Source organism: Ostrea edulis, chromosome 6 (assembly GCF_947568905.1).
Source record: "Ostrea edulis chromosome 6, xbOstEdul1.1, whole genome shotgun sequence".
Taxonomy (NCBI): Eukaryota; Metazoa; Mollusca; class Bivalvia; order Ostreida; family Ostreidae; genus Ostrea; species Ostrea edulis.
Genome location: NC_079169.1, coordinates 7,146,035 through 7,170,134, shown reverse-complemented (window position 1 = coordinate 7,170,134; position 24,100 = coordinate 7,146,035). Strand labels below are relative to the sequence as shown.

Sequence of the window (24,100 nt, the reverse complement as noted above, 5' to 3'; positions counted from 1 at the left end):
TTATGTCATACATGCTGTTATCAAATAATAACTAATAGGATCCCATTTTATTCTATAAAAGTAGGTACAACCGAGTTTTCGACAGTCGGTAGCACAACCCTAGAAATGGCTTCCAGCAGTACACAGTCTAGTTCCACAACAGAATCAGGCGCAACGACAACTACTACTGATGCTAGCACAACAACTGCACAATCTACAAGCGCAGTTGAAAGTTCACCCGAAAGCACCACAACTGAAGCCAGTATGTCTACATCCACAGGTACATCAACATCTACAAATACGGAATCTTCGACAGAGGGCACCACAACAGTAGAAATGACTTCTACCAGTACACAGGCAAGCTTTACAACAGAATCAAGCGCAACAACAACTTCTTCTACTGATGCTGCCACAACAAATGCACAATCCACAAACCCAGTAGAGACTACGACTGAAGCCGTCACAGGTGAAGCCAGTACATCTACATCCGCAGCGACACCAACATCTACAATTCCAGAAACAACTAGCACAACAGTAGAAACCATGGGGTCGTCGACAGTGAGTAGCACAACTGCTGCAGAAATCACTTCCACGAGTACACAGTCTATCTCCACAACAGAAACAGGTGCAACAGCATCCACAACTGATGCTAGCACAACCGCTGCTGAATCTACAAGCGCACTTGAGACTACGACTGAAGGCACCACACCTGAAGCTAGCACATCTACAACCGCAGCAGCACCAACATCTACAATTCAAGACACAACTAGCACAACAGTTGAAACCACGGAGTCCTCAACAGTGGGCGGTACAACTGCAGAAATGGCTTCCACAAGTACACAGTTTATCTCCACAACAGAATCGGGCACAACAACAACCCTAACTGATGGTAGCACAACATCTCCTGAATCTGCAAGCACGGTTGAGTCTACAACTGAAACCATTACAACTGAAACCGGTATATCTACATCTGCACACACGCCAACATCAACAACTGCAGAGATGGCTAGCACAACAGTAGAAACTACGGAATCGTCAACATTCAGCATCACAACTGCTGAACCCACGTCCATCAGTTCACAGGCTAGCACAGCAACACAGGCAGGCACAACAACAACCAGTACTGACGCTAGCACCTCAGCTGCAGATACTTCAAGCACAGCAGAGACTACATCAGAATCAATCACATCTGAACCCACTACATCTACTTCTGGATCCACAACTGCATCAGCAATTGTTGATACAACGACTTCTACTGAAGGCAAGTTGTCTTTTCCTCTTGTATTAGGTGATGTCTTTCATATCAAAAGGCTGTGTGGTATTAGTGACAAATGCAAAAAGATTTAAAATATCTTAGTGATATTTTGTATCCTTTAATTGAACGTTATGTCATACATGCTGTTATCAAATAATAACTAATAGGATCCCATTTTATTCTATAAAAGTAGGTACAACCGAGTTTTCGACAGTCGGTAGCACAACCCTAGAAATGGCTTCCAGCAGTACACAGTCTAGTTCCACAACAGAATCAGGCGCAACGACAACTACTACTGATGCTAGCACAACAACTGCACAATCTACAAGCGCAGTTGAAAGTTCAACTGAAAGCACCACAACTGAAGCCAGTATGTCTACATCCGCAGGTACATCAACATCTACAAATACGGAATCTTCGACAGAGGGCACCACAACAGTAGAAATGACTTCTACCAGTACACAGGCAAGCTTTACAACAGAATCAAGCGCAACAACAACTTCTTCTACTGATGCTGCCACAACAAATGCACAATCCACAAACCCAGTAGAGACTACGACTGAAGCCGTCACAGGTGAAGCCAGTACATCTACATCCGCAGCGACACCAACATCTACAATTCCAGAAACAACTAGCACAACAGTAGAAACCATGGGGTCGTCGACAGTGAGTAGCACAACTGCTGCAGAAATCACTTCCACGAGTACACAGTCTATCTCCACAACAGAAACAGGTGCAACAGCATCCACAACTGATGCTAGCACAACCGCTGCTGAATCTACAAGCGCACTTGAGACTACGACTGAAGGCACCACACCTGAAGCTAGCACATCTACAACCGCAGCAGCACCAACATCTACAATTCAAGACACAACTAGCACAACAGTTGAAACCACGGAGTCCTCAACAGTGGGCGGCACAACTGCAGAAATGGATTCCACAAGTACACAGTTTATCTCCACAACAGAATCGGGCACAACAACAACCCTAACTGATGGTAGCACAACATCGCCTGAATCTACAAGCACGGTTGAGTCTACAACTGAAACCATTACAACTGAAACCGGTATATCTACATCCGCACACACGCCAACATCAACAACTGCAGAGATGGCTAGCACAACAGTAGAAACTACGGAATCGTCGACAGTCAGCATCTCAACTGCTGAACCCACGTCCATCAGTTCACAGGCTAGCACAGCAACACAGGCAGGCACAACAACCAGTACTGACACTAGCACCTCAGCTGCAGATACTTCAAGCACAGCAGAGACTACATCAGAATCAATCACATCTGAACCCACTACATCTACTTCTGGATCCACAACTGCATCAGCAATTGTTGATACAACGACTTCTACTGAAGGCAAGTTGTCTTTTCCTCTTGTATTAGGTGATGTCTTTCATATCAAAAGGCTGTGTGGTATTAGTGACAAATGCAAAAAGATTTAAAATATCTTAGTGATATTTTGTATCCTTTAATTGAAAGTTATGTCATACATGCTGTTATCAAATAATAACTAATAGGATCCCATTTTATTCTATAAAAGTAGGTACAACCGAGTTTTCGACAGTCGGTAGCACAACCCTAGAAATGGCTTCCAGCAGTACACAGTCTAGTTCCACAACAGAATCAGGCGCAACGACAACTACTACTGATGCTAGCACAACAACTGCACAATCTACAAGCGCAGTTGAAAGTTCAACTGAAAGCACCACAACTGAAGCCAGTATGTCTACATCCGCAGGTACATCAACATCTACAAATACGGAATCTTCGACAGAGGGCACCACAACAGTAGAAATGACTTCTACCAGTACACAGGCAAGCTTTACAACAGAATCAAGCGCAACAACAACTTCTTCTACTGATGCTGCCACAACAAATGCACAATCCACAAACCCAGTAGAGACTACGACTGAAGCCGTCACAGGTGAAGCCAGTACATCTACATCCGCAGCGACACCAACATCTACAATTCCAGAAACAACTAGCACAACAGTAGAAACCATGGGGTCGTCGACAGTGAGTAGCACAACTGCTGCAGAAATCACTTCCACGAGTACACAGTCTATCTCCACAACAGAAACAGGTGCAACAGCATCCACAACTGATGCTAGCACAACCGCTGCTGAATCTACAAGCGCACTTGAGACTACGACTGAAGGCACCACACCTGAAGCTAGCACATCTACAACCGCAGCAGCACCAACATCTACAATTCAAGACACAACTAGCACAACAGTTGAAACCACGGAGTCCTCAACAGTGGGCGGTACAACTGCAGAAATGGCTTCCACAAGTACACAGTTTATCTCCACAACAGAATCGGGCACAACAACAACCCTAACTGATGGTAGCACAACATCTCCTGAATCTGCAAGCACGGTTGAGTCTACAACTGAAACCATTACAACTGAAACCGGTATATCTACATCTGCACACACGCCAACATCAACAACTGCAGAGATGGCTAGCACAACAGTAGAAACTACGGAATCGTCAACATTCAGCATCACAACTGCTGAACCCACGTCCATCAGTTCACAGGCTAGCACAGCAACACAGGCAGGCACAACAACAACCAGTACTGACGCTAGCACCTCAGCTGCAGATACTTCAAGCACAGCAGAGACTACATCAGAATCAATCACATCTGAACCCACTACATCTACTTCTGGATCCACAACTGCATCAGCAATTGTTGATACAACGACTTCTACTGAAGGCAAGTTGTCTTTTCCTCTTGTATTAGGTGATGTCTTTCATATCAAAAGGCTGTGTGGTATTAGTGACAAATGCAAAAAGATTTAAAATATCTTAGTGATATTTTGTATCCTTTAATTGAACGTTATGTCATACATGCTGTTATCAAATAATAACTAATAGGATCCCATTTTATTCTATAAAAGTAGGTACAACCGAGTTTTCGACAGTCGGTAGCACAACCCTAGAAATGGCTTCCAGCAGTACACAGTCTAGTTCCACAACAGAATCAGGCGCAACGACAACTACTACTGATGCTAGCACAACAACTGCACAATCTACAAGCGCAGTTGAAAGTTCAACTGAAAGCACCACAACTGAAGCCAGTATGTCTACATCCGCAGGTACATCAACATCTACAAATACGGAATCTTCGACAGAGGGCACCACAACAGTAGAAATGACTTCTACCAGTACACAGGCAAGCTTTACAACAGAATCAAGCGCAACAACAACTTCTTCTACTGATGCTGCCACAACAAATGCACAATCCACAAACCCAGTAGAGACTACGACTGAAGCCGTCACAGGTGAAGCCAGTACATCTACATCCGCAGCGACACCAACATCTACAATTCCAGAAACAACTAGCACAACAGTAGAAACCATGGGGTCGTCGACAGTGAGTAGCACAACTGCTGCAGAAATCACTTCCACGAGTACACAGTCTATCTCCACAACAGAAACAGGTGCAACAGCATCCACAACTGATGCTAGCACAACCGCTGCTGAATCTACAAGCGCACTTGAGACTACGACTGAAGGCACCACACCTGAAGCTAGCACATCTACAACCGCAGCAGCACCAACATCTACAATTCAAGACACAACTAGCACAACAGTTGAAACCACGGAGTCCTCAACAGTGGGCGGCACAACTGCAGAAATGGATTCCACAAGTACACAGTTTATCTCCACAACAGAATCGGGCACAACAACAACCCTAACTGATGGTAGCACAACATCGCCTGAATCTACAAGCACGGTTGAGTCTACAACTGAAACCATTACAACTGAAACCGGTATATCTACATCCGCACACACGCCAACATCAACAACTGCAGAGATGGCTAGCACAACAGTAGAAACTACGGAATCGTCGACAGTCAGCATCTCAACTGCTGAACCCACGTCCATCAGTTCACAGGCTAGCACAGCAACACAGGCAGGCACAACAACCAGTACTGACACTAGCACCTCAGCTGCAGATACTTCAAGCACAGCAGAGACTACATCAGAATCAATCACATCTGAACCCACTACATCTACTTCTGGATCCACAACTGCATCAGCAATTGTTGATACAACGACTTCTACTGAAGGCAAGTTGTCTTTTCCTCTTGTATTAGGTGATGTCTTTCATATCAAAAGGCTGTGTGGTATTAGTGACAAATGCAAAAAGATTTAAAATATCTTAGTGATATTTTGTATCCTTTAATTGAAAGTTATGTCATACATGCTGTTATCAAATAATAACTAATAGGATCCCATTTTATTCTATAAAAGTAGGTACAACCGAGTTTTCGACAGTCGGTAGCACAACCCTAGAAATGGCTTCCAGCAGTACACAGTCTAGTTCCACAACAGAATCAGGCGCAACGACAACTACTACTGATGCTAGCACAACAACTGCACAATCTACAAGCGCAGTTGAAAGTTCAACTGAAAGCACCACAACTGAAGCCAGTATGTCTACATCCGCAGGTACATCAACATCTACAAATACGGAATCTTCGACAGAGGGCACCACAACAGTAGAAATGACTTCTACCAGTACACAGGCAAGCTTTACAACAGAATCAAGCGCAACAACAACTTCTTCTACTGATGCTGCCACAACAAATGCACAATCCACAAACCCAGTAGAGACTACGACTGAAGCCGTCACAGGTGAAGCCAGTACATCTACATCCGCAGCGACACCAACATCTACAATTCCAGAAACAACTAGCACAACAGTAGAAACCATGGGGTCGTCGACAGTGAGTAGCACAACTGCTGCAGAAATCACTTCCACGAGTACACAGTCTATCTCCACAACAGAAACAGGTGCAACAGCATCCACAACTGATGCTAGCACAACCGCTGCTGAATCTACAAGCGCACTTGAGACTACGACTGAAGGCACCACACCTGAAGCTAGCACATCTACAACCGCAGCAGCACCAACATCTACAATTCAAGACACAACTAGCACAACAGTTGAAACCACGGAGTCCTCAACAGTGGGCGGTACAACTGCAGAAATGGCTTCCACAAGTACACAGTTTATCTCCACAACAGAATCGGGCACAACAACAACCCTAACTGATGGTAGCACAACATCTCCTGAATCTGCAAGCACGGTTGAGTCTACAACTGAAACCATTACAACTGAAACCGGTATATCTACATCTGCACACACGCCAACATCAACAACTGCAGAGATGGCTAGCACAACAGTAGAAACTACGGAATCGTCAACATTCAGCATCACAACTGCTGAACCCACGTCCATCAGTTCACAGGCTAGCACAGCAACACAGGCAGGCACAACAACAACCAGTACTGACGCTAGCACCTCAGCTGCAGATACTTCAAGCACAGCAGAGACTACATCAGAATCAATCACATCTGAACCCACTACATCTACTTCTGGATCCACAACTGCATCAGCAATTGTTGATACAACGACTTCTACTGAAGGCAAGTTGTCTTTTCCTCTTGTATTAGGTGATGTCTTTCATATCAAAAGGCTGTGTGGTATTAGTGACAAATGCAAAAAGATTTAAAATATCTTAGTGATATTTTGTATCCTTTAATTGAACGTTATGTCATACATGCTGTTATCAAATAATAACTAATAGGATCCCATTTTATTCTATAAAAGTAGGTACAACCGAGTTTTCGACAGTCGGTAGCACAACCCTAGAAATGGCTTCCAGCAGTACACAGTCTAGTTCCACAACAGAATCAGGCGCAACGACAACTACTACTGATGCTAGCACAACAACTGCACAATCTACAAGCGCAGTTGAAAGTTCAACTGAAAGCACCACAACTGAAGCCAGTATGTCTACATCCGCAGGTACATCAACATCTACAAATACGGAATCTTCGACAGAGGGCACCACAACAGTAGAAATGACTTCTACCAGTACACAGGCAAGCTTTACAACAGAATCAAGCGCAACAACAACTTCTTCTACTGATGCTGCCACAACAAATGCACAATCCACAAACCCAGTAGAGACTACGACTGAAGCCGTCACAGGTGAAGCCAGTACATCTACATCCGCAGCGACACCAACATCTACAATTCCAGAAACAACTAGCACAACAGTAGAAACCATGGGGTCGTCGACAGTGAGTAGCACAACTGCTGCAGAAATCACTTCCACGAGTACACAGTCTATCTCCACAACAGAAACAGGTGCAACAGCATCCACAACTGATGCTAGCACAACCGCTGCTGAATCTACAAGCGCACTTGAGACTACGACTGAAGGCACCACACCTGAAGCTAGCACATCTACAACCGCAGCAGCACCAACATCTACAATTCAAGACACAACTAGCACAACAGTTGAAACCACGGAGTCCTCAACAGTGGGCGGCACAACTGCAGAAATGGATTCCACAAGTACACAGTTTATCTCCACAACAGAATCGGGCACAACAACAACCCTAACTGATGGTAGCACAACATCGCCTGAATCTACAAGCACGGTTGAGTCTACAACTGAAACCATTACAACTGAAACCGGTATATCTACATCCGCACACACGCCAACATCAACAACTGCAGAGATGGCTAGCACAACAGTAGAAACTACGGAATCGTCGACAGTCAGCATCTCAACTGCTGAACCCACGTCCATCAGTTCACAGGCTAGCACAGCAACACAGGCAGGCACAACAACCAGTACTGACACTAGCACCTCAGCTGCAGATACTTCAAGCACAGCAGAGACTACATCAGAATCAATCACATCTGAACCCACTACATCTACTTCTGGATCCACAACTGCATCAGCAATTGTTGATACAACGACTTCTACTGAAGGCAAGTTGTCTTTTCCTCTTGTATTAGGTGATGTCTTTCATATCAAAAGGGTGTGTGGTATTAGTGACAAATGCAAAAAGATTTAAAATATCTTAGTGATATTTTATATCCTTTAATTGAAAGTGATGTCATACATGCTGTTATCAAATAATAACTAATAGGATCCCATTTTATTCTATAAAAGTAGGTACAACCGAGTTTTCGACAGTCGGTAGCACAACCCTAGAAATGGCTTCCAGCAGTACACAGCCTAGTTCCACAACAGAATCAGGCGCAACGACAACTACTACTGATGCTAGCACAACAACTGCACAATCTACAAGCGCAGTTGAAAGTTCACCCGAAAGCACCACAACTGAAGCCAGTATGTCTACATCCGCAGGTACATCAACATCTACAAATACGGAATCTTCGACAGAGGGCACCACAACAGTAGAAATGACTTCTACCAGTACACAGGCAAGCTTTACAACAGAATCAAGCGCAACAACAACTTCTTCTACTGATGCTGCCACAACAAATGCACAATCCACAAACCCAGTAGAGACTACGACTGAAGCCGTCACAGGTGAAGCCAGTACATCTACATCCGCAGCGACACCAACATCTACAATTCCAGAAACAACTAGCACAACAGTAGAAACCATGGGGTCGTCGACAGTGAGTAGCACAACTGCTGCAGAAATCACTTCCACGAGTACACAGTCTATCTCCACAACAGAAACAGGTGCAACAGCATCCACAACTGATGCTAGCACAACCGCTGCTGAATCTACAAGCGCACTTGAGACTACGACTGAAGGCACCACACCTGAAGCTAGCACATCTACAACCGCAGCAGCACCAACATCTACAATTCAAGACACAACTAGCACAACAGTTGAAACCACGGAGTCCTCAACAGTGGGCGGCACAACTGCAGAAATGGATTCCACAAGTACACAGTTTATCTCCACAACAGAATCGGGCACAACAACAACCCTAACTGATGGTAGCACAACATCGCCTGAATCTACAAGCACGGTTGAGTCTACAACTGAAACCATTACAACTGAAACCGGTATATCTACATCCGCACACACGCCAACATCAACAACTGCAGAGATGGCTAGCACAACAGTAGAAACTACGGAATCGTCGACAGTCAGCATCTCAACTGCTGAACCCACGTCCATCAGTTCACAGGCTAGCACAGCAACACAGGCAGGCACAACAACCAGTACTGACACTAGCACCTCAGCTGCAGATACTTCAAGCACAGCAGAGACTACATCAGAATCAATCACATCTGAACCCACTACATCTACTTCTGGATCCACAACTGCATCAGCAATTGTTGATACAACGACTTCTACTGAAGGCAAGTTGTCTTTTCCTCTTGTATTAGGTGATGTCTTTCATATCAAAAGGGTGTGTGGTATTAGTGACAAATGCAAAAAGATTTAAAATATCTTAGTGATATTTTGTATCCTTTAATTGAACGTTATGTCATACATGCTGTTATCAAATAATAACTAATAGGATCCCATTTTATTCTATAAAAGTAGGTACAACCGAGTTTTCGACAGTCGGTAGCACAACCCTAGAAATGGCTTCCAGCAGTACACAGTCTAGTTCCACAACAGAATCAGGCGCAACGACAACTACTACTGATGCTAGCACAACAACTGCACAATCTACAAGCGCAGTTGAAAGTTCAACTGAAAGCACCACAACTGAAGCCAGTATGTCTACATCCGCAGGTACATCAACATCTACAAATACGGAATCTTCGACAGAGGGCACCACAACAGTAGAAATGACTTCTACCAGTACACAGGCAAGCTTTACAACAGAATCAAGCGCAACAACAACTTCTTCTACTGATGCTGCCACAACAAATGCACAATCCACAAACCCAGTAGAGACTATGACTGAAGCCGTCACAGGTGAAGCCAGTACATCTACATCCGCAGCGACACCAACATCTACAATTCCAGAAACAACTAGCACAACAGTAGAAACCATGGGGTCGTCGACAGTGAGTAGCACAACTGCTGCAGAAATCACTTCCACGAGTACACAGTCTATCTCCACAACAGAAACAGGTGCAACAGCATCCACAACTGATGCTAGCACAACCGCTGCTGAATCTACAAGCGCACTTGAGACTACGACTGAAGGCACCACACCTGAAGCTAGCACATCTACAACCGCAGCAGCACCAACATCTACAATTCAAGACACAACTAGCACAACAGTTGAAACTACGGAGTCCTCAACAGTGGGCGGTACAACTGCAGAAATGGCTTCCACAAGTACACAGTTTATCTCCACAACAGAATCGGGCACAACAACAACCCTAACTGATGGTAGCACAACATCGCCTGAATCTGCAAGCACGGTTGAGTCTACAACTGAAACCATTACAACTGGAACCGGTATATCTACATCTGCACACACGCCAACATCAACAACTGCAGAGATGGCTAGCACAACAGTAGAAACTACGGAATCGTCAACAGTCAGCATCACAACTGCTGAACCCACGTCCATCAGTTCACAGGCTAGCACAGCAACACAGGCAGGCACAACAACAACCAGTACTGACGCTAGCACCTCAGCTGCAGATACTTCAAGCACAGCAGAGACTACATCAGAATCAATCACATCTGAACCCACTACATCTACTTCTGGATCCACAACTGCATCAGCAATTGTTGATACAACGACTTCTACTGAAGGCAAGTTGTCTTTTCCCCTTGTATTAGGTGATGTCTTTCATATCAAAAGGGTGTGTGGTATTAGTGACAAATGCAAAAAGATTTAAAATATCTTAGTGATATTTTGTATCCTTTAATTGAACGTTATGTCATACATGCTGTTATCAAATAATAACTAATAGGATCCCATTTTATTCTATAAAAGTAGGTACAACCGAGTTTTCGACAGTCGGTAGCACAACCCTAGAAATGGCTTCCAGCAGTACACAGTCTAGTTCCACAACAGAATCAGGCGCAACGACAACTACTACTGATGCTAGCACAACAACTGCACAATCTACAAGCGCAGTTGAAAGTTCACCCGAAAGCACCACAACTGAAGCCAGTATGTCTACATCCGCAGGTACATCAACATCTACAAATACGGAATCTTCGACAGAGGGCACCACAACAGTAGAAATGACTTCTACCAGTACACAGGCAAGCTTTACAACAGAATCAAGCGCAACAACAACTTCTTCTACTGATGCTGCCACAACAAATGCACAATCCACAAACCCAGTAGAGACTACGACTGAAGCCGTCACAGGTGAAGCCAGTACATCTACATCCGCAGCGACACCAACATCTACAATTCCAGAAACAACTAGCACAACAGTAGAAACCATGGGGTCGTCGACAGTGAGTAGCACAACTGCTGCAGAAATCACTTCCACGAGTACACAGTCTATCTCCACAACAGAAACAGGTGCAACAGCATCCACAACTGATGCTAGCACAACCGCTGCTGAATCTACAAGCGCACTTGAGACTACGACTGAAGGCACCACACCTGAAGCTAGCACATCTACAACCGCAGCAGCACCAACATCTACAATTCAAGACACAACTAGCACAACAGTTGAAACCACGGAGTCCTCAACAGTGGGCGGCACAACTGCAGAAATGGATTCCACAAGTACACAGTTTATCTCCACAACAGAATCGGGCACAACAACAACCCTAACTGATGGTAGCACAACATCGCCTGAATCTACAAGCACGGTTGAGTCTACAACTGAAACCATTACAACTGAAACCGGTATATCTACATCCGCACACACGCCAACATCAACAACTGCAGAGATGGCTAGCACAACAGTAGAAACTACGGAATCGTCGACAGTCAGCATCTCAACTGCTGAACCCACGTCCATCAGTTCACAGGCTAGCACAGCAACACAGGCAGGCACAACAACCAGTACTGACACTAGCACCTCAGCTGCAGATACTTCAAGCACAGCAGAGACTACATCAGAATCAATCACATCTGAACCCACTACATCTACTTCTGGATCCACAACTGCATCAGCAATTGTTGATACAACGACTTCTACTGAAGGCAAGTTGTCTTTTCCTCTTGTATTAGGTGATGTCTTTCATATCAAAAGGGTGTGTGGTATTAGTGACAAATGCAAAAAGATTTAAAATATCTTAGTGATATTTTATATCCTTTAATTGAAAGTGATGTCATACATGCTGTTATCAAATAATAACTAATAGGATCCCATTTTATTCTATAAAAGTAGGTACAACCGAGTTTTCGACAGTCGGTAGCACAACCCTAGAAATGGCTTCCAGCAGTACACAGCCTAGTTCCACAACAGAATCAGGCGCAACGACAACTACTACTGATGCTAGCACAACAACTGCACAATCTACAAGCGCAGTTGAAAGTTCACCCGAAAGCACCACAACTGAAGCCAGTATGTCTACATCCGCAGGTACATCAACATCTACAAATACGGAATCTTCGACAGAGGGCACCACAACAGTAGAAATGACTTCTACCAGTACACAGGCAAGCTTTACAACAGAATCAAGCGCAACAACAACTTCTTCTACTGATGCTGCCACAACAAATGCACAATCCACAAACCCAGTAGAGACTACGACTGAAGCCGTCACAGGTGAAGCCAGTACATCTACATCCGCAGCGACACCAACATCTACAATTCCAGAAACAACTAGCACAACAGTAGAAACCATGGGGTCGTCGACAGTGAGTAGCACAACTGCTGCAGAAATCACTTCCACGAGTACACAGTCTATCTCCACAACAGAAACAGGTGCAACAGCATCCACAACTGATGCTAGCACAACCGCTGCTGAATCTACAAGCGCACTTGAGACTACGACTGAAGGCACCACACCTGAAGCTAGCACATCTACAACCGCAGCAGCACCAACATCTACAATTCAAGACACAACTAGCACAACAGTTGAAACCACGGAGTCCTCAACAGTGGGCGGCACAACTGCAGAAATGGATTCCACAAGTACACAGTTTATCTCCACAACAGAATCGGGCACAACAACAACCCTAACTGATGGTAGCACAACATCGCCTGAATCTACAAGCACGGTTGAGTCTACAACTGAAACCATTACAACTGAAACCGGTATATCTACATCCGCACACACGCCAACATCAACAACTGCAGAGATGGCTAGCACAACAGTAGAAACTACGGAATCGTCGACAGTCAGCATCTCAACTGCTGAACCCACGTCCATCAGTTCACAGGCTAGCACAGCAACACAGGCAGGCACAACAACCAGTACTGACACTAGCACCTCAGCTGCAGATACTTCAAGCACAGCAGAGACTACATCAGAATCAATCACATCTGAACCCACTACATCTACTTCTGGATCCACAACTGCATCAGCAATTGTTGATACAACGACTTCTACTGAAGGCAAGTTGTCTTTTCCTCTTGTATTAGGTGATGTCTTTCATATCAAAAGGCTGTGTGGTATTAGTGACAAATGCAAAAAGATTTAAAATATCTTAGTGATATTTTGTATCCTTTAATTGAACGTTATGTCATACATGCTGTTATCAAATAATAACTAATAGGATCCCATTTTATTCTATAAAAGTAGGTACAACCGAGTTTTCGACAGTCGGTAGCACAACCCTAGAAATGGCTTCCAGCAGTACACAGTCTAGTTCCACAACAGAATCAGGCGCAACGACAACTACTACTGATGCTAGCACAACAACTGCACAATCTACAAGCGCAGTTGAAAGTTCAACTGAAAGCACCACAACTGAAGCCAGTATGTCTACATCCGCAGGTACATCAACATCTACAAATACGGAATCTTCGACAGAGGGCACCACAACAGTAGAAATGACTTCTACCAGTACACAGGCAAGCTTTACAACAGAATCAAGCGCAACAACAACTTCTTCTACTGATGCTGCCACAACAAATGCACAATCCACAAACCCAGTAGAGACTATGACTGAAGCCGTCACAGGTGAAGCCAGTACATCTACATCCGCAGCGACACCAACATCTACAATTCCAGAAACAACTAGCACAACAGTAGAAACCATGGGGTCGTCGACAGTGAGTAGCACAACTGCTGCAGAAATCACTTCCACGAGTACACAGTCTATCTCCACAACAGAAACAGGTGCAACAGCATCCACAACTGATGCTAGCACAACCGCTGCTGAATCTACAAGCGCACTTGAGACTACGACTGAAGGCACCACACCTGAAGCTAGCACATCTACAACCGCAGCAGCACCAACATCTACAATTCAAGACACAACTAGCACAACAGTTGAAACTACGGAGTCCTCAACAGTGGGCGGTACAACTGCAGAAATGGCTTCCACAAGTACACAGTTTATCTCCACAACAGAATCGGGCACAACAACAACCCTAACTGATGGTAGCACAACATCGCCTGAATCTGCAAGCACGGTTGAGTCTACAACTGAAACCATTACAACTGGAACCGGTATATCTACATCTGCACACACGCCAACATCAACAACTGCAGAGATGGCTAGCACAACAGTAGAAACTACGGAATCGTCAACAGTCAGCATCACAACTGCTGAACCCACGTCCATCAGTTCACAGGCTAGCACAGCAACACAGGCAGGCACAACAACAACCAGTACTGACGCTAGCACCTCAGCTGCAGATACTTCAAGCACAGCAGAGACTACATCAGAATCAATCACATCTGAACCCACTACATCTACTTCTGGATCCACAACTGCATCAGCAATTGTTGATACAACGACTTCTACTGAAGGCAAGTTGTCTTTTCCCCTTGTATTAGGTGATGTCTTTCATATCAAAAGGGTGTGTGGTATTAGTGACAAATGCAAAAAGATTTAAAATATCTTAGTGATATTTTGTATCCTTTAATTGAACGTTATGTCATACATGCTGTTATCAAATAATAACTAATAGGATCCCATTTTATTCTATAAAAGTAGGTACAACCGAGTTTTCGACAGTCGGTAGCACAACCCTAGAAATGGCTTCCAGCAGTACACAGTCTAGTTCCACAACAGAATCAGGCGCAACGACAACTACTACTGATGCTAGCACAACAACTGCACAATCTACAAGCGCAGTTGAAAGTTCACCCGAAAGCACCACAACTGAAGCCAGTATGTCTACATCCGCAGGTACATCAACATCTACAAATACGGAATCTTCGACAGAGGGCACCACAACAGTAGAAATGACTTCTACCAGTACACAGGCAAGCTTTACAACAGAATCAAGCGCAACAACAACTTCTTCTACTGATGCTGCCACAACAAATGCACAATCCACAAACCCAGTAGAGACTACGACTGAAGCCGTCACAGGTGAAGCCAGTACATCTACATCCGCAGCGACACCAACATCTACAATTCCAGAAACAACTAGCACAACAGTAGAAACCATGGGGTCGTCGACAGTGAGTAGCACAACTGCTGCAGAAATCACTTCCACGAGTACACAGTCTATCTCCACAACAGAAACAGGTGCAACAGCATCCACAACTGATGCTAGCACAACCGCTGCTGAATCTACAAGCGCACTTGAGACTACGACTGAAGGCACCACACCTGAAGCTAGCACATCTACAACCGCAGCAGCACCAACATCTACAATTCAAGACACAACTAGCACAACAGTTGAAACCACGGAGTCCTCAACAGTGGGCGGCACAACTGCAGAAATGGATTCCACAAGTACACAGTTTATCTCCACAACAGAATCGGGCACAACAACAACCCTAACTGATGGTAGCACAACATCGCCTGAATCTACAAGCACGGTTGAGTCTACAACTGAAACCATTACAACTGAAACCGGTATATCTACATCCGCACACACGCCAACATCAACAACTGCAGAGATGGCTAGCACAACAGTAGAAACTACGGAATCGTCGACAGTCAGCATCTCAACTGCTGAACCCACGTCCATCAGTTCACAGGCTAGCACAGCAACACAGGCAGGCACAACAACCAGTACTGACACTAGCACCTCAGCTGCAGATACTTCAAGCACAGCAGAGACTACATCAGAATCAATCACATCTGAACCCACTACATCTACTTCTGGATCCACAACTGCATCAGCAATTGTTGATACAACGACTTCTACTGAAGGCAAGTTGTCTTTTCCTCTTGTATTAGGTGATGTCTTTCATATCAAAAGGGTGTGTGGTATTAGTGACAAATGCAAAAAGATTTAAAATATCTTAGTGATATTTTATATCCTTTAATTGAAAGTGATGTCATACATGCTGTTATCAAATAATAACTAATAGGATCCCATTTTATTCTATAAAAGTAGGTACAACCGAGTTTTCGACAGTCGGTAGCACAACCCTAGAAATGGCTTCCAGCAGTACACAGCCTAGTTCCACAACAGAATCAGGCGCAACGACAACTACTACTGATGCTAGCACAACAACTGCACAATCTACAAGCGCAGTTGAAAGTTCACCCGAAAGCACCACAACTGAAGCCAGTATGTCTACATCCGCAGGTACATCAACATCTACAAATACGGAATCTTCGACAGAGGGCACCACAACAGTAGAAATGACTTCTACCAGTACACAGGCAAGCTTTACAACAGAATCAAGCGCAACAACAACTTCTTCTACTGATGCTGCCACAACAAATGCACAATCCACAAACCCAGTAGAGACTACGACTGAAGCCGTCACAGGTGAAGCCAGTACATCTACATCCGCAGCGACACCAACATCTACAATTCCAGAAACAACTAGCACAACAGTAGAAACCATGGGGTCGTCGACAGTGAGTAGCACAACTGCTGCAGAAATCACTTCCACGAGTACACAGTCTATCTCCACAACAGAAACAGGTGCAACAGCATCCACAACTGATGCTAGCACAACCGCTGCTGAATCTACAAGCGCACTTGAGACTACGACTGAAGGCACCACACCTGAAGCTAGCACATCTACAACCGCAGCAGCACCAACATCTACAATTCAAGACACAACTAGCACAACAGTTGAAACCACGGAGTCCTCAACAGTGGGCGGCACAACTGCAGAAATGGATTCCACAAGTACACAGTTTATCTCCACAACAGAATCGGGCACAACAACAACCCTAACTGATGGTAGCACAACATCGCCTGAATCTACAAGCACGGTTGAGTCTACAACTGAAACCATTACAACTGAAACCGGTATATCTACATCCGCACACACGCCAACATCAACAACTGCAGAGATGGCTAGCACAACAGTAGAAACTACGGAATCGTCGACAGTCAGCATCTCAACTGCTGAACCCACGTCCATCAGTTCACAGGCTAGCACAGCAACACAGGCAGGCACAACAACCAGTACTGACACTAGCACCTCAGCTGCAGATACTTCAAGCACAGCAGAGACTACATCAGAATCAATCACATCTGAACCCACTACATCTACTTCTGGATCCACAACTGCATCAGCAATTGTTGATACAACGACTTCTACTGAAGGCAAGTTGTCTTTTCCTCTTGTATTAGGTGATGTCTTTCATATCAAAAGGGTGTGTGGTATTAGTGACAAATGCAAAAAGATTTAAAATATCTTAGTGATATTTTGTATCCTTTAATTGAACGTTATGTCATACATGCTGTTATCAAATAATAACTAATAGGATCCCATTTTATTCTATAAAAGTAGGTACAACCGAGTTTTCGACAGTCGGTAGCACAACCCTAGAAATGGCTTCCAGCAGTACACAGTCTAGTTCCACAACAGAATCAGGCGCAACGACAACTACTACTGATGCTAGCACAACAACTGCACAATCTACAAGCGCAGTTGAAAGTTCAACTGAAAGCACCACAACTGAAGCCAGTATGTCTACATCCGCAGGTACATCAACATCTACAAATACGGAATCTTCGACAGAGGGCACCACAACAGTAGAAATGACTTCTACCAGTACACAGGCAAGCTTTACAACAGAATCAAGCGCAACAACAACTTCTTCTACTGATGCTGCCACAACAAATGCACAATCCACAAACCCAGTAGAGACTATGACTGAAGCCGTCACAGGTGAAGCCAGTACATCTACATCCGCAGCGACACCAACATCTACAATTCCAGAAACAACTAGCACAACAGTAGAAACCATGGGGTCGTCGACAGTGAGTAGCACAACTGCTGCAGAAATCACTTCCACGAGTACACAGTCTATCTCCACAACAGAAACAGGTGCAACAGCATCCACAACTGATGCTAGCACAACCGCTGCTGAATCTACAAGCGCACTTGAGACTACGACTGAAGGCACCACACCTGAAGCTAGCACATCTACAACCGCAGCAGCACCAACATCTACAATTCAAGACACAACTAGCACAACAGTTGAAACTACGGAGTCCTCAACAGTGGGCGGTACAACTGCAGAAATGGCTTCCACAAGTACACAGTTTATCTCCACAACAGAATCGGGCACAACAACAACCCTAACTGATGGTAGCACAACATCGCCTGAATCTACAAGCACGGTTGAGTCTACAACTGAAACCATTACAACTGGAACCGGTATATCTACATCTGCACACACGCCAACATCAACAACTGCAGAGATGGCTAGCACAACAGTAGAAACTACGGAATCGTCAACAGTCAGCATCACAACTGCTGAACCCACGTCCATCAGTTCACAGGCTAGCACAGCAACACAGGCAGGCACAACAACAACCAGTACTGACGCTAGCACCTCAGCTGCAGATACTTCAAGCACAGCAGAGACTACATCAGAATCAATCACATCTGAACCCACTACATCTACTTCTGGATCCACAACTGCATCAGCAATTGTTGATACAACGACTTCTACTGAAGGCAAGTTGTCTTTTCCCCTTGTATTAGGTGATGTCTTTCATATCAAAAGGGTGTGTGGTATTAGTGACAAATGCAAAAAGATTTAAAATATCTTAGTGATATTTTGTATCCTTTAATTGAACGTTATGTCATACATGCTGTTATCAAATAATAACTAATAGGATCCCATTTTATTCTATAAAAGTAGGTACAACCGAGTTTTCGACAGTCGGTAGCACAACCCTAGAAATGGCTTCCAGCAGTACACAGTCTAGTTCCACAACAGAATCAGGCGCAACGACAACTACTACTGATGCTAGCACAACAACTGCACAATCTACAAGCGCAGTTGAAAGTTCACCCGAAAGCACCACAACTGAAGCCAGTATGTCTACATCCGCAGGTACATCAACATCTACAAATACGGAATCTTCGACAGAGGGCACCACAACAGTAGAAATGACTTCTACCAGTACACAGGCAAGCTTTACAACAGAATCAAGCGCAACAACAACTTCTTCTACTGATGCTGCCACAACAAATGCACAATCCACAAACCCAGTAGAGACTACGACTGAAGCCGTCACAGGTGAAGCCAGTACATCTACATCCGCAGCGACACCAACATCTACAATTCCAGAAACAACTAGCACAACAGTAGAAACCATGGGGTCGTCGACAGTGAGTAGCACAACTGCTGCAGAAATCACTTCCACGAGTACACAGTCTATCTCCACAACAGAAACAGGTGCAACAGCATCCACAACTGATGCTAGCACAACCGCTGCTGAATCTACAAGCGCACTTGAGACTACGACTGAAGGCACCACACCTGAAGCTAGCACATCTACAACCGCAGCAGCACCAACATCTACAATTCAAGACACAACTAGCACAACAGTTGAAACCACGGAGTCCTCAACAGTGGGCGGCACAACTGCAGAAATGGATTCCACAAGTACACAGTTTATCTCCACAACAGAATCGGGCACAACAACAACCCTAACTGATGGTAGCACAACATCGCCTGAATCTACAAGCACGGTTGAGTCTACAACTGAAACCATTACAACTGAAACCGGTATATCTACATCCGCACACACGCCAACATCAACAACTGCAGAGATGGCTAGCACAACAGTAGAAACTACGGAATCGTCGACAGTCAGCATCTCAACTGCTGAACCCACGTCCATCAGTTCACAGGCTAGCACAGCAACACAGGCAGGCACAACAACCAGTACTGACGCTAGCACCTCAGCTGCAGATACTTCAAGCACAGCAGAGACTACATCAGAATCAATCACATCTGAACCCACTACATCTACTTCTGGATCCACAACTGCATCAGCAATTGTTGATACAACGACTTCTACTGAAGGCAAGTTGTCTTTTCCTCTTGTATTAGGTGATGTCTTTCATATCAAAAGGGTGTGTGGTATTAGTGACAAATGCAAAAAGATTTATAATATCTTAGTGATATTTTGTATCCTTTAATTGAACGTTATGTCATACATGCTGTTATCAAATAATAACTAATAGGATCCCATTTTATTCTATAAAATTAGGTACAACCGAGTTTTCGACAGTTGGTAGCACAACCCTAGAAATGGCTTCCAGTAGTATACAGTCTAGTTCCACAACAGAATCAGGCGCAACGACAACTACTACTGATGCTAGCACAACAACTGCACAATCTACAAGCGCAGTTGAAAGTTCACCCGAAAGCACCACAACTGAAGCCAGTATGTCTACATCCGCAGGTACATCAACATCTACAAATACGGAATTTTCGACAGAGGGTACCACAACAGTAGAAATGACTTCTACCAGTACACAGGCAAGCTTTACAACAGAATCAAGCGCAACAACAACTTCTTCTACTGATGCTGCCACAACAAATGCACAATCCACAAACCCAGTAGAGACTACGACTGAAGCCGTCACAGGTGAAGCCAGTACATCTACATCCGCAGCGACACCAACATCTACAATTCCAGAAACAACTAGCACAACAGTAGAAACCATGGGGTCGTCGACAGTGAGTAGCACAACTGCTGCAGAAATCACTTCCACGAGTACACAGTCTATCTCCACAACAGAAACAGGTGCAACAGCATCCACAACTGATGCTAACACAACCGCTGCTGAATCTACAAGCGCACTTGAGACTACGACTGAAGGCACCACACCTGAAGCTAGCACATCTACAACCGCAGCAGCACCAACATCTACAATTCAAGACACAACTAGCACAACAGTTGAAACCACGGAGTCCTCAACAGTGGGCGGCACAACTGCAGAAATGGATTCCACAAGTACACAGTTTATCTCCACAACAGAATCGGGCACAACAACAACCCTAACTGATGGTAGCACAACATCGCCTGAATCTACAAGCACGGTTGAGTCTACAACTGAAACCATTACAACTGAAACCGGTATATCTACATCCGCACACACGCCAACATCAACAACTGCAGAGATGGCTAGCACAACAGTAGAAACTACGGAATCGTCGACAGTCAGCATCTCAACTGCTGAACCCACGTCCATCAGTTCACAGGCTAGCACAGCAACACAGGCAGGCACAACAACCAGTACTGACGCTAGCACCTCAGCTGCAGATACTTCAAGCACAGCAGAGACTACATCAGAATCAATCACATCTGAACCCACTACATCTACTTCTGGATCCACAACTGCATCAGCAATTGTTGATACAACGACTTCTACTGAAGGCAAGTTGTCTTTTCCTCTTGTATTAGGTGATGTCTTTCATATCAAAAGGGTGTGTGGTATTAGTGACAAATGCAAAAAGATTTATAATATCTTAGTGATATTTTGTATCCTTTAATTGAACGTTATGTCATACATGCTGTTATCAAATAATAACTAATAGGATCCCATTTTATTCTATAAAAGTAGGTACAACCGAGTTTTCGACAGTCGGTAGCACAACCCTAGAAATGGCTTCCAGCAGTACACAGTCTAGTTCCACAACAGAATCAGGCGCAACGACAACTACTACTGATGCTAGCACAACAACTGCACAATCTACAAGCGCAGTTGAAAGTTCAACTGAAAGCACCACAACTGAAGCCAGTATGTCTACATCCGCAGGTACATCAACATCTACAAATACGGAATCTTCGACAGAGGGCACCACAACAGTAGAAATGACTTCTACCAGTACACAGGCAAGCTTTACAACAGAATCAAGCGCAACAACAACTTCTTCTACTGATGCTGCCACAACAAATGCACAATCCACAAACCCAGTAGAGACTATGACTGAAGCCGTCACAGGTGAAGCCAGTACATCTACATCCGCAGCGACACCAACATCTACAATTCCAGAAACAACTAGCACAACAGTAGAAACCATGGGGTCGTCGACAGTGAGTAGCACAACTGCTGCAGAAATCACTTCCACGAGTACACAGTCTATCTCCACAACAGAAACAGGTTCGACAACAACGACAATTGATGCTAGCACAACCGTATTTTTTGAAACAACAATTAGCACGGAGCAAACTTCATTTTCAAGTGAAGGAATTACAAGCACTCTATCAACAACAAGTACAACGTCACCTACAAGTATATATAATTATCATATGGCTGATTCTATCCATTCTCTCTCTCTCTCTCTCTCTCTCTCTCTCTCTCTCTCTCTCTCTCTGACAGTTTTGAATGACTATCTTTAAAGACAGTTTAGGTAGTGTAAGTCCATCTGTTCGTTTCAGGTTCTGCTGAATTGCTTCCCTTTGGACTTGGAGTGGGAGATGTACAAGGCAGATCCGGTGACGACCTGTTGGTCGCTGTTGTTGACAACCCAATAGGTATCACATGTGACTGCGTGATATCCAACAGAATTTTTGTGAGTACTAAGACAGTCTTATATCCAGTTCTGAATAATGGCCAGTTCCGAATCACTTTGTAATTACATGTATTATTTTAAAATACGTTATTAAACTTCTTTCTACTTAGAAAGGTAAATCACGTTAGAGTGATTGTTGGGGAGGGGGAGGTTTACCAAGCTGCTGTAATTTTTATCCAACCCAGATTTATAACTTGTCACACTCCTTTAATGCACAAAACATAAATGCATTTAACTGATATATCTCCCAGCAACAGCATCAGTAAATATTTCTTCAGTGAGTGTAATATCGGGGTGAATGTGACAACATGAACTGAATATAGTGAATTCGATTTGCTACCAACTAATTAATTTAAAATCTTACTCTTTTATCCCTCTAAATATGAATTAATCAGACTATATAAATGGTTTTCAAACACTTCGATGACGTGCAGAGAATTCGAATTGCCTAACTTCATCAGACATAGAAATATTGGCACATATGGTGGGGTTTTTTTTGGGGGGGGGGGGGTGTTGTGTTCCCACAATATGATTTTTAAATCAAAGAGATCAAGCTTGAATTACATGCAGGTCAATTACCGGTTTAAAGGGACTGATTCACGACCCCTCCCCCTATTTTGTTTTTCACTTTTAATGATCAAAATCTACTGTCTAATGTGTTTAAAGGGTAAAAGGTTTTTAAAAATTAAGGCTATAAATTACCACAGAAGCACATTTTAGAAAATCATTATTTGTTTTGTAAACAAAGATTGCGGTATGTTATTGTTTACGAAGTTTTCAAAAGAAATGGATATTAATCGAAGTTTTATTATGTATCTATCACATTTCAAACATTCTTTAGGTAAAATGTGTCATCTAAATGTTGAAATTTTTGACTGTGCAAAACTCAAGATGCTTTAAATTTTAAAAAGTCACATTTCACTGGTTTGTTTGTAAACATCAAAAGACCAGTTTTTGTTTACATAACAAAATATTGAAATATTGCTGATATTATCAAAATCTTGGCTGTCAACATTAAATAAGTTATATTTTTAATGATTTAACATCAAAAATGAAAAATATTTTATTCAAAAGAAACATCTTTATCTTTATAAAAAATTTGAACCAGTCCATTTAATGACAACAATGTGTATGTTGTCAGCTGATTATTTCCTAACCCCTTTGAACTCGCTTGTGCAGTGCAGAATAATTTCTCTGATGAAAGTAATACGCAAAAACCTCATTCTGTAAAATAGAATTAATTATTGTTTCAAATATAAATTTTAATCAATTTCTCAAATTAAAAACTTACACGAAATGGTAAATT

The 24,100-nt window shown here is 43.7% G+C and overlaps 10 protein-coding genes across 10 annotated transcripts in view; all 10 read left to right on the top strand.

Annotated features, from left to right (window-relative positions):
• Positions 1 to 105: 105 nt before the first annotated feature.
• Positions 106 to 1,326, top strand: LOC130047036 (mucin-5AC-like). The gene has a single exon (XM_056141157.1). It carries the CDS (start codon positions 106 to 108, stop codon positions 1,324 to 1,326), a length of 1,221 nt encoding a protein of 406 aa, XP_055997132.1.
• A 107-nt stretch (positions 1,327 to 1,433) lies between these two features.
• On the top strand, positions 1,434 to 3,967 carry LOC130047112 (mucin-22-like). Its single transcript, XM_056141452.1, has 2 exons — positions 1,434 to 2,604; positions 2,788 to 3,967. Exons 1-2 carry the CDS (start codon positions 1,469 to 1,471, stop codon positions 2,813 to 2,815), a joined length of 1,164 nt encoding a protein of 387 aa, XP_055997427.1. The 5' UTR covers positions 1,434 to 1,468; the 3' UTR covers positions 2,816 to 3,967.
• LOC130047035 (mucin-22-like) lies at positions 2,829 to 4,049 on the top strand. Its single transcript, XM_056141156.1, has one exon. The coding sequence runs from the start codon at positions 2,829 to 2,831 to the stop codon at positions 4,047 to 4,049; it is 1,221 nt and encodes a 406-aa protein (XP_055997131.1).
• A 107-nt stretch (positions 4,050 to 4,156) lies between these two features.
• LOC130047113 (mucin-22-like) lies at positions 4,157 to 6,690 on the top strand. Its single transcript, XM_056141453.1, has 2 exons — positions 4,157 to 5,327; positions 5,511 to 6,690. Exons 1-2 carry the CDS (start codon positions 4,192 to 4,194, stop codon positions 5,536 to 5,538), a joined length of 1,164 nt encoding a protein of 387 aa, XP_055997428.1. The 5' UTR covers positions 4,157 to 4,191; the 3' UTR covers positions 5,539 to 6,690.
• On the top strand, positions 5,517 to 6,772 carry LOC130047034 (mucin-22-like). The gene has a single exon (XM_056141155.1). It carries the CDS (start codon positions 5,552 to 5,554, stop codon positions 6,770 to 6,772), a length of 1,221 nt encoding a protein of 406 aa, XP_055997130.1. The 5' UTR covers positions 5,517 to 5,551.
• Positions 6,773 to 6,884: 112 nt separating this feature from the next.
• LOC130047033 (serine-rich adhesin for platelets-like) lies at positions 6,885 to 16,298 on the top strand. Its single transcript, XM_056141154.1, has 7 exons — positions 6,885 to 8,046; positions 8,234 to 9,406; positions 9,594 to 10,769; positions 10,957 to 12,129; positions 12,317 to 13,489; positions 13,677 to 14,852; positions 15,040 to 16,298. Exons 1-7 carry the CDS (start codon positions 6,915 to 6,917, stop codon positions 16,296 to 16,298), a joined length of 8,262 nt encoding a protein of 2,753 aa, XP_055997129.1. The 5' UTR covers positions 6,885 to 6,914.
• A 107-nt stretch (positions 16,299 to 16,405) lies between these two features.
• On the top strand, positions 16,406 to 18,938 carry LOC130047110 (serine-rich adhesin for platelets-like). The gene is made up of 2 exons (XM_056141450.1): positions 16,406 to 17,576; positions 17,760 to 18,938. The coding sequence occupies exons 1-2, from the start codon at positions 16,441 to 16,443 to the stop codon at positions 17,785 to 17,787; spliced, it is 1,164 nt and encodes a 387-aa protein (XP_055997425.1). The 5' UTR covers positions 16,406 to 16,440; the 3' UTR covers positions 17,788 to 18,938.
• LOC130047032 (uncharacterized) lies at positions 17,801 to 19,021 on the top strand. The gene has a single exon (XM_056141153.1). It carries the CDS (start codon positions 17,801 to 17,803, stop codon positions 19,019 to 19,021), a length of 1,221 nt encoding a protein of 406 aa, XP_055997128.1.
• Positions 19,022 to 19,128: 107 nt separating this feature from the next.
• On the top strand, positions 19,129 to 22,118 carry LOC130047111 (serine-rich adhesin for platelets-like). The gene is made up of 2 exons (XM_056141451.1): positions 19,129 to 20,299; positions 21,843 to 22,118. The coding sequence occupies exons 1-2, from the start codon at positions 19,164 to 19,166 to the stop codon at positions 21,868 to 21,870; spliced, it is 1,164 nt and encodes a 387-aa protein (XP_055997426.1). The 5' UTR covers positions 19,129 to 19,163; the 3' UTR covers positions 21,871 to 22,118.
• The window catches only part of LOC125645442 (uncharacterized), a 39,586-nt gene continuing 37,369 nt past the window's right edge, over positions 21,884 to 24,100 (top strand). Inside the window, exons 1-2 of the mRNA XM_056141454.1 lie at positions 21,884 to 22,514; positions 22,661 to 22,794. Coding sequence (XP_055997429.1) covers positions 21,884 to 22,514; positions 22,661 to 22,794 — 765 coding nt within the window. The remainder of the gene's footprint in view (positions 22,515 to 22,660; positions 22,795 to 24,100) is intronic.